The 12,156-nt window shown below is 50.5% G+C and overlaps 1 protein-coding gene across 2 annotated transcripts; it reads left to right on the forward strand.

The window, feature by feature from the left end:
* Window positions 1-6,425: 6,425 nt before the first annotated feature.
* On the forward strand, window positions 6,426-11,218 carry PPM1M (protein phosphatase, Mg2+/Mn2+ dependent 1M). 2 transcript variants are annotated; one of them, XM_024746458.1, is made up of 10 exons: window positions 6,426-6,502; window positions 7,381-7,504; window positions 7,658-7,912; window positions 8,368-8,480; window positions 8,857-8,941; window positions 9,031-9,149; window positions 9,314-9,377; window positions 9,606-9,713; window positions 9,826-9,974; window positions 10,321-11,218. In XM_024746458.1, the coding sequence occupies exons 1-10, from the start codon at window positions 6,441-6,443 to the stop codon at window positions 10,463-10,465; spliced, it is 1,224 nt and encodes a 407-aa protein (XP_024602226.1). In that variant the 5' UTR covers window positions 6,426-6,440; the 3' UTR covers window positions 10,466-11,218. The 2 variants fall into 2 exon arrangements, with proteins under 2 accessions (XP_024602226.1, XP_024602227.1); XM_024746459.1 differs by lacking the exon at window positions 9,606-9,713.
* Window positions 11,219-12,156: the final 938 nt, after the last annotated feature.

Consider the following 12,156-nt stretch of genomic DNA (forward strand, 5'->3'; position numbering starts at 1 on the left):
CAAACGTAAGGTAGATAGCTAGTGGGAAGCAGCCGCATAGCACAGGGAGATCAGCTCAGGGCTTTGTGACCACCTGGAGGGGTGGGATAGGGAGGGAGGGAGGGAGGGAGACGCAAGACGGAAGAGATATGGGAACATATGTATATGTATAACTGATTCACTTTGTTATGAAGCAGAAACTAACACACCATTGTAAAGCAATTATACTCCAATAAAAATGTAAAAAAAAAAAAAGTCTATGTGGAAAAACCCACCATCAAAACCAAAACACAAACATAAAACTGTAACTGGCTACAAACAATGTACTTGCAAGTCATTTCAAAATAAAGAGCTGATTTCCCTAATATATAAAGAGCTCTCATAAATCAATAAGAAAAAGACCAATGGCCCAGTAGAAAACTGGGCACAAGATACAAAAAGACCATCTACAGAAAAGGAACTACAAATAATGTCTCTCAAACCTGTGAAAAGTTGGTTATCCTTTCCTATTAAGATAAATGGAAATCAGAGACTTCCATGGTGGCACAGTGGTTAAGAATCCTCCTGACAATGCAGGGGACATGTGTTTGAGCCCTGGTCCGGGAAGATCCTACATGCCTCAGAGCAACTAAGCCCATGCACCACAACTGCTGAGCCTGTGCTCTAAAGCCCACGAGCCACAGCTGCTGGGCCCACATGCCACAGCTGCTGAGGCCCACCTGCCTAAAGCCTGTGCTCTACAACAGGAGAGGCTACTGCAATGAGAAGCCTGCATGTGGCAACGAAGAGTAGCCCCTGCTCGCCTCAACTAGAGAAAGCCCACAAACAGCAACGAAGACCCAACGCAGCCAAAAATAAATAAATAAAAATTCATTTTTAAAAAGATAAATGGAAATCAAACTAAATTTGCATATTTTTTACTTATAGGTAAAGATTAAAAACTTTAATAATGGGCTTCCCTGGTGGCGCAGTGGTTGAGAGTCTGCCTGCCGATGCAGGGGACACGGGTTCGTGCCCTGATCCGGGAAGATCCCACATGCCGCAGAGCGGATAGGCCCGTGAGCCATGGCCGCTGGGACTGCGCGTCTGGAGCCTGTGCTCTGCAACAGGAGAGGGCACATCAGTGAGAAGCCCGCGTACCGCAAAAAAAAAAAGAAAAACAAAACTTTAATAAAAAAATTGCAATGGTCAAAGGATGGGGAAATAGACTGATTGGTGCAACCTTCATGTAGGACAATATCTACAAAATTATTAATGTGTATTCCCTCCCCCCCTTTTAAATTGAGGTGAAATTCACATAACATAAAATTAACCATTTTAAAATGAACAATTCAGTACATTCACTATGTTGTACAACCACCACCTCTGTCTAGTTCCAAAACATTCTTTTTTTAAAAAATTATTTATTTATTTATTTTTGGCTGAATTGGGTCTTTGTTGCTGCACGTGGGCTTTCTCTAGTTGAGGGGAGTAGGGGCTACTCTTCTTTTTCTATGGATTTACTTATTTTGGATATTTAATATGAATGGAAGCTTAGAATATGTGACCTTTTGTGTATGGCTTCTTTTTTTTAATATTTATTTATTTATTTGGCTGCACCAGGTCTTAGTTGCGGCATGTGAACTCTCAGTTGCAGCATCTGGGATCTAGTTCCCTGGCCAGGGATCGAACCTGGGCCCCCTGCATTTACAGCATGGAGTCTTAGCCACTGGACTACCAGGGGAGTCCTACATATGGCTTCTTAATATAACGTTTTGGAGGTTCATCTACCTTGTAGCATGTATCAGCATTTCATTCCTTTTTATGTCTGAATAGTATTCCATTGTGCATATATGCTACAATATGTTTATCCATTCATCCAGTTGATGGATATTTGGGTTGTTTCCATCTGTTTTTTTTTTTTTTTTTTTTTTTTTTGCGGTTGGCGGGCCTCTCACTGCTGTGGCCTCTCCCGTTGCGGAGCACAGGCTCCGGATGCGCAGGCTCAGCAGCCATGGCTCACGGGCCCAGCCGCTCCGCGGCATGTGGGATCTTCCCGGACCAGGGCATGAACCCGTATCCCCTGCATCAGCAGGCGGACTCTCAACCACTGTGCCACCAGGGAAGCCCCTGTTTCCATCTTTTGACTATTATGAATAGTGTTGCTATGAACTATGAATGCCTTTGACACAACAGTTCCATTACTAGGCTGATCCTACTAATATGCCCACACAAAAAATTATATGCCCACGCAAAAAATTGAAAACAATCTAAATGTTCATCATTGGGGGGCTGGCTACATAAAGTCTGCATATTTGCAGAGACTGCTCTGCAGCCCTCAAAAGGAACAAGGCAGCTCTTCAAGGACTGATACAAATAGAGGTATCTTATGTGAAAACTTCAGGTGCAGTATACAGTGTAGAGTATGCTATCATTTGGGTAAAGAAAAGGAGGGGAAGAGGAAAGATTTAACATATATATCTATATAATTTTTATTTATCCATTTATTTAAAGTGAGATATAATTGACATATAACACTGTATTAGTCCAAGGTGTACAACATGATTTGATATATGTATATATTGTGAAAGGATTACCACAATAAGTTTAGTTAATATCCATCACCACCACAGTTACAAGTTTTTTTCCTTGTGATAACTTTTAAGATCTATTCTCTTAGCAGCTTTCAAATCTACAATGCAGTATTTTTTATTTTTTTAGCTGCATTGGGTCTTTGTTGCTGCACGAGGGCTTTTCTCTGGTTGTGGCGAGCAGGGGCTACTCTTTGTTGCAGTGCGCAGGCTTCTCATTGCAGTGGCTTCTCTTGTGGAGCATGGGCTCAGTAGTTGGGGCTCGCGGGCTCTAGAGTGCAGGTTCAGTAGTTGTGGTGCATGGGCTTAGCTGCTCCGCAGCGTGTGGGATCTCCCTGGACCAGGGCTCGAACCCATGTCCCCTGCGTTGGCAGGTGGATTCCTAACCACTGCGCCACCAGGGAAGCCCTACAATACAGTATTGTTAACTATAGTCATCATGCTGTACAGTACATCTCCAGGACTTATGTATCTTATAACTGGAAGTTTGTACCTTTTGACCCCCTTCATTCATTTTGCCTCCACCTCCCACCACCTCCTGCCCCGCCACCTCTGGCAACCACCAATCTATTCTCTGTATCTATGAGTTTGGGTTTTGTTTTTTGTTTTGTAGATTCCACGTATAAGAGAGATCAAGCAGTATTTGTCTTTCTCTGACTTATTTCACTTGGCATAATGCCCTCAAGGTCCATCCACATTGTTACAAATGGCCGAATTTCTTTTTTTATGGCTGAAAATATAAAATATATAGAATATATATAATAAATTAAACATGTATTCTATATAGTGTATAGAATATATATAAATATATTCTATATAATATATAGATTCTATATTATATATATATACACACACACATATAAACTTTCTTTACCCATTTATTCATTGATGGACACACAGGTTGTTTCCATGTCTTGGCTATTGTAAATAATGCTGCAGTAAACATGGTGGAGGCAGGTATCTTTGAGGTAGCGATTTTGTTTTCTTCAGATAAATATCAAGAAGTGGAATTGCTGGATCATATAGTAGTTCTATTTTTAATTTTTTGAGGAACCTCCATACTGTTTTCCATAGTGGCTACACCAATTTACATCCCCGCAACAATACACAACAGTTCCCTTTTCTCCACATTCTTTTGCCAGCACATGTTATTTCTGGTCTTACATGTTGTTTTTGTTTCTTTGCTTGAACTTGCACAGAATACCCCTGACATCTCTGGAAGGATCCACAAGAAACTAGTAATATTGGTTGTCTTCAGAGGGGGGAACTGTTTGAGCCATAGTGAAATGTATTAATTTTTTTTTTTTTTTGTGGTACGCGGGCCTCTCACTGTTGTGGCCTCTCCCGCTGCGGAGCACAGGCTCCGGACGCGCAGGCTCAGCGGCCATGGCTCACGAGCCCAGCCCAGCCGCTCCGCGGCATGTGGGATCTTCCCAGACCGGGGCACGAACCTGCGTCCCCTGCATCGCCAGGCGGCTCTCAACCACTGCGCCACCAGGGAAGCCCTGTATTAAATTTTTTGAATTAAATCTAAAATAACTCTTGTCAAGAACAGATATGGGACTCAACAAAAGCTATTTTCATGGTGCATGATAAAAACATAGCATAAAAATCTTTTTCGTTTTTCTAAGCTTGCTCCTTCCCCCGCCTCCATCCCTCACATGCTGACTGAGTTAGCTGAGGCAAGGTCTCCGGCCAGGAGGGGGCAGGCTTGGGTTCCTTCGAGCGGTTGAGAGAAGGGTGTCAGGATAAGGGTATAACTGGAAAGTGAGGAGTTGCATGGCCTCCAGGGAGGACTCTACCCAGAAATGAAGACAGACCCACCCCAAGGAACCTCACCTACAACTTCAGGCACTGGAGACAGAAGAGCCTGGAGGCTTCTGGAGAGAAAAAAAAGGAAACAGAAGCCAATCCAAAGGCCTGGGAATGACAGGGGCACTGGATATCAGCAGCAGCAACAGCCAAAAAACAATGAACAGAGCAGTCAGAAAGAATTCTGAGCCAAAATATCAATCAAAAGCAAAGGCAGGGCTTCCCTGGTGGCGCAGTGGTTGAGAGTCTGCCTGCCGATGCAGGGGACAAGGGTTCGTGCCCTGGTCTGGGAAGATCCCACATATCGCGGAGCAGCTAGGCCTGTGAGCCATGGCTGCTGAGCCTGCATGTCTGGAGCCTGTGCTCTGCAACAGGAGAGGCCACAACAGTGAGAGGCCCGCGTACCGCAAAAAACAAAAAACAAAAACAACAAAAAAAGGCAGAATACAAACCCTTTCAGAATTGCAAGGACCCAGAAAATTACCAGGACCCAGTCATCCTTTCTTGGAAAGTTGTTAGAGGATGTGCTTCAGCAAAATGACGGAGTAAACCAAGAGAGCCAGGCTTGGGATCCAGGCAAGAGCAGAGGCTCCCAGGAGCCTAGGGAGCCAGAGGAGCCTTGGTAGCACTGGAGGAACACTTAGGTCAGCTTGGAACAGGGAGGATGGGATTGCCATAAGGCTCCACATGGCTCTGAAAACTTAAAATAGTTAAGCTGGGCAACAGACCACCTGTGACACCTGGCTGCCAGGAGCTTCTCTGAATACACCTAGAGGACAAGATCTTCATCTACCCAGGGGAGTCCAAGATGGTGAGTTTGGGGAATAAACTGTGTTTGCATTGTTTCCTCTAGTTTTAGACTTTAACAGCTTCTGAGCCATTGGCTGGTGGGATGAGGAGGTTACCCCACTGATAGAATTGGGTTTGCCCCACTCTGGGTCCCTGGTCCATTTCTGTCCTGATGACAGGTTGTAGCTCAGGTGTCCTTTGGAAAGCTTTCTCTGACTTCTCCCCCTCCCCCTTGCCAGCTGGATCAAGCACCATCCACCAGGACTTCCACCATCACTGCAGGGGAGCTCATTTCCATTAGTACTGTACTCCTGTGCCTAGTGCTTGGGGCCTGACACACATGGTGGGGTCAGTAAATTAGCTCCCAGGCTACCCTGGAACTGAGTCATTTGAGGGAGGGGCTGTTGGGCACAGCTCCCTGCCCCAGGAACCTTCTTCCTTGGGTGGAGGGAACTCCCAATGGGGCAAGGCTGGCCTCCTGGAGGAAGTAAGGCCTAGTGAGCATATGCTGGGCTTGGGTGTGGAGGCGAAGGTAGGGACTCCTCCTGCAGCCCTCCCTGGGCCCTGGGCTGTGGGGCCTCAGGGGCTTTGGGTTGTCAAGCCTGCCTTCCTGGAGGAGGGAAGGGGAAGAGAAATACCCTCTGGGGGTTCTGAGTCAGCTGCACTGTCATAATGGAAACAGCACAGCCCTGGGTGTCAGGACACTTCCCCTCTGTGGGCCTCAGAGTCCCCCTCGTTATGAGATGGAAATAACAGTCCTGCATAGGGAGTTGGGCTTCAGTGACAGAGGGTGACAAAGCCCTCTGTTAACGTGCTGCTGACCCCGCTGACCCAGTGGTGGTAGGTAACCAGGAGTTAAGAGGCTGCAACATCTTGCCTCCAACCCAGATGAAAGTCTTTCACTTCCCTTAGGCGCAAGTCTGAACTCTGACCAGTTGGAGTCTTTTGGGGACCATGGATTCCTTTTGTCCATCAGTCACTTGCACTCTAGTGAGGCCCCTGCTGTCTGTCTAGAGAGGACATCTTGATTGGAGGGGCAGCTGTTTAGGAGACCTGGCCTTGAGGGCGGGAGCTGCTTCTCAGGATAAAGGAAGGCCAGGGTGACCACCAAGCCCCATCTGGGAGTGGAGGGTGCCAGGCCGAGTGGGTAGGCATGGAGGTCTCCTGAGGGAACACTGGGCTCTGAGACTCTTACTCAATGTGTCAATCTGACACCTCCAAGGACATCTTGTTCCCATCTTGCCCTTGCGTAACGTCCGGGCCCAGCAAGAAGAGGCCTGAGGCTCTGCCATGGACACTGATCCAGCCCGGAGGCCCAGGTGTGCTCTCATTGACCCCTACAGCCTCCCTGGGTAGGAAGGAGGGACTTTTCCCTCTCAAAGACTCGTGCCCCTTACGTGTGGGTGAATGTCAGCCTGCTCAGGTTCCTGTGTGAGCCGGGCCAGCGTCTTCGTCTATCTAGGCCTCAGTGTTCTTGCCTGTAAAGTGGGGTTGATAACAGCGTTGGCTGATTAGGAGGCTTGAGGAGCCGGATGGCACCCAGGCCGCCCACAGACTCCGGGGCGGCGGGAGGTTGGGGTTTGGGGGCGTCACCGCCCAGCCGGCCCCGCCCCGCCCCGAGCCCCGACCCCCACCCTGTGATCCTGCCTGGGGTCCCGTGCTGACTGAGAAAACAGGCCAAGCTGAGTGAAGGATCCCGCCTCCCCAACCTTGTGGATATCTCCCTCTTGTCGGCACTTCCGCACTCTTGACAACCTCCCCTATTCCACCTCAGGTCGGGAAGGACCTGCCCCCCTGGGGCTTTCAAAAGAGGTAGGGACCCTGGGTAGAATTCCAGCGTTCTGGGCTTTGGAGACTCCTCCCCCCCACCCCCCTACACACACATCTCACCCTGGGTTATGGCCTGTGCAGCATTGGACAGGGATTCTGGCTGAGGTGGGACAGGGGGTAGGCAAGGAAGCCCCACACCTCCGCAGGCCGACTTGCCCTTACCTCCCGGCCCAGGTCAGCAGGTAAGCTCCAGATGGGCTGGGCCCTGAGTTTGGCTTTAGCTGTGACGTTACTGAACAGTTAGCAAATTTCCAGCATTTGTTTGTCCAGGTGTGTGTCAGGGACGGCATGGGGGCTGTTACTCGAGGGAGGGTTCCTCTCTGTGTTCCAAATCTGTTCTCTGTGCCCATGGGGGCATAGGTGTGTCCCTAAAGGGTCACTGATCACTTCCTGGCCTCAGGATCATCAATGCAGAGAAATCTGAATTCAATGAGGATCAGGCGGCCTGTGGGAAGCTGTGCATCCGGAGATTTGAGTTTGGGGTTGAAGAGGACCAGGAATGGCTGACCTTGTGCCCAGAGGAGGTGAGTGCAGCTGGGCCTGAGCCCCTTTTACAGGCTGGGGCCAAGATTGGGGCCAGGACTGTAGACTGAGGTTCTTGCCCTAGTGCCCTACATTCAGCCAGGGGACATCTGGGGAGGCCAGGCAGAGCCTGACGCCAAGCCCTTCCTGTGCAGTTCCTGACAGGTCATTACTGGGCACTGTTTGATGGTCACGGTGGTCCAGCTGCAGCTATCCTGGCTGCCAACACCCTGCACTCCTGCCTACGCCAGCAGCTGGAGGCCGTGGTAGAGGGCATGGTGGCCACTCAGCCCCCCATGCACCTCAGCGGCCACTGCATCCGCCCTAGTGACCCCCAGTTTGTGGAAGAAAAGGGCATTAGGGCAGAAGACTTGGTGGTCGGGGCTCTGGAGAGTGCCTTCCAGGAGTGTGTGAGTGTGACCTTTGGCTGGGAAAGGAGGGCAGGTTTTACCCTCAGGGACCTGAGGGACTCTGGGTTGTGGGGTGTCCCTGCACATGATGGTGATCACCCTGGATCTTTGGATTGGGAGGACAAGATTGGGTTGGTTGGTTTGTTACTAAACAGTTATCATAACCCCACCCATTTATCCAGCGCCTACTATATGCTAGGTGCTTTTACCTGTATCATCTTGTTGCACACCCTGTTGGTCCTTGGTTTCCCTTCCTCACTGTTTTGAATAGGACTTCTCTACCTCCAAAGGGATATGTCTAGATCTCCTGACCACAGGGATCTTGGAGTCATAGCTAGACTTTGCACTGGGACTGCCACGCTTGCTAGTGGGGAAGTAAACTGTAGGGTGAGGGTTGGGGACAGTGGTATGCTGGCAGTACAAGCAGCAGCTAAAGTAGCCTTGGTTTGCTCCAGGATGAGGTGATTGGGCGAGAGCTGGAGGCCTCAGGCCAGGTGGGTGGCTGCACAGCCCTGGTGGCTGTGACCCTGCAAGGAAAGCTGTATGTGGCCAATGCTGGGGATAGCAGGTGAGTGAGCCCGGAGGGTGGGCAGGGTGGGGTGGGCAGAAAGGCAGCAGAGGCAGTGGGGACAGTGAAAGGGGGAAGTCGAGAGACAGAATTGGGGAAGATTGGCTGAATTGTGTACTTAGCATGTGTACTTAGCATGTGTTGAGTGTGAGGGCGGACAGCAGATGCCAGGGAGGGCAGAGACCTCAGGGGCCAGGCCAGATGGCTGCGGCTTTACCCTGCAGGCCTTAGGCAGTCATGGGGACCTTTGAGCAAGGGATTGTTATGGGCAGAACTGGCCCCTGGTGGTTGGAGAAGGGGCCGGCAGGAAGGAGGCTATGGGTAAGGATGGAGGCTGCCCCACAGACTTCTCCCTCTCCTCTAAAACCTCATCCAGGGCCATCTTGGTGCGGAGGGATGAGGTACGGCCCCTGAGCTCTGAATTCACCCCAGAGACTGAGCGGCAGCGGATCCAGCAGCTGGTAGGTGCCCTTGGCAGAGGGAGGCTGTGCAGCCCCAACTCCTGGGCCACCAGAGGGAGCCTGATCTGAGCATGGCCTCCCTATTCCAGGCCTTTCTCTACCCTGAGCTTCTGGCTGGTGAGTTCACCAGACTGGAGTTCCCTCGGCGACTGAAGGGGGATGACTTGGGGCAGAAGGTTTTGTTCAGGGATCACCACATGAGCGGCTGGTGAGCGAGGTGGGGTTGGGCGACACAGTGGGGAGAGCCCTGGGGTCCAGGCTCAGCTGTGTGGCCTGGGGCAGTCCCCTTCTACCTGGGCAGGGTGGGCCCTGTGTTGGGGGTGGTGAGGTGGTAAGTAGGGCCTGGGTTGATACTGGGTTTGCTCCTGGTAGGAGCTACAAGTGCGTGGAGCAGTCCGATCTCAAGTACCCACTGATTCATGGACAGGGTAGGCAGGTCAGTGAATGGCGCCTCCAAGAATCTGTCTTAAATTGCCCCCTGTAGAGGTGGGAGCTCATTTGTCCCTTGTGGGGAGCTTTGGCTGGGGTCCTAGGGACTGCTCCGAGGTCAGAGGATGTTTCTCCCTCAGCCCAGGCGCCCAGGGCCACAGTCCACCTCTTGTGTGCTTTACTTGTACATTTGCTGGGGCTGTTTGCTGTCACCTCATACCTCCCTTGTCTCCAGGCTCGGTTACTGGGAACACTGGCTGTCTCCCGGGGCCTAGGAGACCATCAGCTCAAAGTCCTGGACACAAATATTCAGCTCAAGCCCTTCTTGCTCTCTGTCCCACAGGTGAGGGGGCAATAGCCTACACCAGCTTCTATCTGCCCAGAAAGGCAGACTACGCAAGGTTGGCTGGAGCTGGGAAGGGAGCCAGTGAGGAAACCTTAGGCTTAACTTGCAGGTGACTGTGCTGGATATGGACCAGCTGGAGCCGCAGGAAGAGGATGTAGTTGTCATGGCGACTGATGGGCTCTGGGATGTCCTGTCCAATGAGCAGGTGGCACGGCTGGTGCGGAGCTTCCTCCCTGGCAACCGAGAGGACCCACACAGGTACTATAGCTGCTGGGGATCTGCCTGGGCCTGAGTTGGTGCCAGCAGAAACACCAAGAAGTCATGGCTGAGAAGACAACACTGCAGATGAGTCCGGCTAAGAACAGTTGGCCAGGACTAGAGCTATCTCAAGCTTCCTGGGGGTGACTGTGGGTCCCAAAAATCTCTGAGTCCAGACACCCATGGTCCAACCTGTGGCCTTCCCAGGCTTGTGGCTTGCTTGGCCCCACAGTTAAGACTGCATTGCTTGGGTCCTCAGTGTCCAGCACTGTGCAAGTTCTCCCTGAGGGCTGGCCTTGCCTCTTTGCTCTGGCCCCGAAGTACATCTGCAGGATGGTCCCCACAGGTTCTCGGAGCTGGCCCAAATGCTGATACACAGCACACAGGGGAAGGACGACAGTCCCACACAGGAAGGGCAGGTGTCCTACGACGACGTCTCTGTGTTCGTGATTCCCTTGCACAACCAGGGCCAAGGGCGCAGTAGCCACTGAGGATTCAAACATCGCATCCCAGAACCACTTACGGGCCAGGTGCATTGTGAGCATCCACCATGGTCAACAGCAGGTCTGCCTGCCCCACCCCCAGACCCAAGCCCTGACCCCAACCCACTTCAAGGGAAGCATTTCTACAAGGCAGTCAGAACTGGAAGAACGCAGGGAGTCCAGCTCCCCAGGTCCCCCTTTGGCAGGCAGGGAAAGAGTGCTAATATCAATAATGTCTGGCAGAGTCACTTTACAACTTAGGAATCCATGTAAGCCTCCTCAGATAGGATCCGTAACAGCCCACTATATTACTCCCAGATGGGGACAGCTGGACTAAAGGCATTGGCCAAGGATGCCAGGAAGGGCAGACAGCCTGTGTTTGGATCCAGGTCTCTAATGCATGAATGTCAGGTTGTCTACTCAGACAACCCCCAAAGCCCATGCAGTGTCTTATGGGAAGCCTCGTATCTGCTAAACAGCCATCTTGAAGCAGCCCTTGGAGAGAGACCAGTTCAGGTCCTACCCTGCTCCCCTCCGTGGAGGAGAGGCACAGGCCCAGGGGCTAAAGTTGGGGGAGAACTAAGGGCCAAGAAGGAGCCCCAGAGTTGGCTGAGTAGTGAATGCCCCGATTACTGCTGCTGCCTCTAGCCCAGTCTCCCGATTGCTCCTCTCTGGCTCCAGCCCTGCCCTAGGCTGATGCCTCAACAACACCGTTTTGTTGTTCCCCATCACCTTCCTATTAAATGTTTGTGTGCAGAAGAACCCTTGTGAATCGTGAATTGCTGTATAGCTTGACATTACAGTATACCTTTTGCTTTTTCTTGTTCCCTTCTAAAAAAAATCACTCTTAGCCTTAGCTCCATCTTACAAGTTTGCCTATAGTCAGCATTGTGTTTTCTCTGTGGTGTCCCCAGTTCGCAGCTTGGGGTGAGCCCCAGTGAGAGAACTGCTGCCCAGGGAACAGAAACATCTGTGGGCTCTGGGCTTGAGGTATTGGAAGGGATGCCTTGTTTTTTTAAGGCAAATTATAGTGATTTTAGTATAAAGTTTATAGTAAATTTATAATAAAGCTAGATTTACCGACTGGAGACAGCAAGTCAGTTGGGGCTCCAGAGCTGGCTGTTTGATGAGTAGCTTAGTTCATGTTCCTCACAAGACTGTTTTTATCATCCAGCACTTGACAAGGCTCAAATGCTCAGTAAGTATTTGTTGAATTGTTTGTTGAATTTCATGACCTCAGCCTTTCCTAACTCTTCCCTGGTCTACTCCTACTTTGGTCTACAATTGAGATTAATTCTTACCAGGCAACTCACAGCCCTAAACTGCAGCCAGAAAGGACAAGGGCCAGTAGGCCACAAAACTGATGGTTACTTGTTTATTTAACACAATGGGGAGACTTTCAGACCTCCTTTCCTGCCCATTAACTCATTTTAGACTCTACTTCCTGCATGTTCTCTAGGGAAGAGATACGAAAAACTACGAAACTACTCATTTTTTACCTAGTCATATTCCATAGCCCAGCACTTCTGGGCCTACATCTGTCCGCAGCTGGTCCTGAGAAAATGCAGTTGGCCCCAGAAGCTCTGGGCAGCCTCTCCAGGACTCTAATTAGGCAGCTGGCAAGAACAAGAGTGTGCCCTACCAGCCTGCAGTTTTACTTCCTCTTTCCTCAGCAGTCCCCACCCCCACCACTCACCTTC

Source organism: Neophocaena asiaeorientalis, unplaced genomic scaffold (genome assembly GCF_003031525.2).
Source record: "Neophocaena asiaeorientalis asiaeorientalis breed wild unplaced genomic scaffold, Neophocaena_asiaeorientalis_V1.1 scaffold251, whole genome shotgun sequence".
In the NCBI taxonomy this organism is placed as follows: Eukaryota; Metazoa; Chordata; class Mammalia; order Artiodactyla; family Phocoenidae; genus Neophocaena; species Neophocaena asiaeorientalis.

Coding starts and splice junctions, on each gene's coding strand:
- PPM1M (XM_024746458.1), top strand. CDS start 6,441: ATGGACACTGATCCAGCCCGGAGGCCCAGGTGTGCTCTCATTGACCCC. Junction 7,505..7,657: donor TGACCTTGTGCCCAGAGGAG/GTGAGTGCAGCT, acceptor CTTCCTGTGCAG/TTCCTGACAGGTCATTACTG. Junction 8,481..8,856: donor GCCAATGCTGGGGATAGCAG/GTGAGTGAGCCC, acceptor AACCTCATCCAG/GGCCATCTTGGTGCGGAGGG.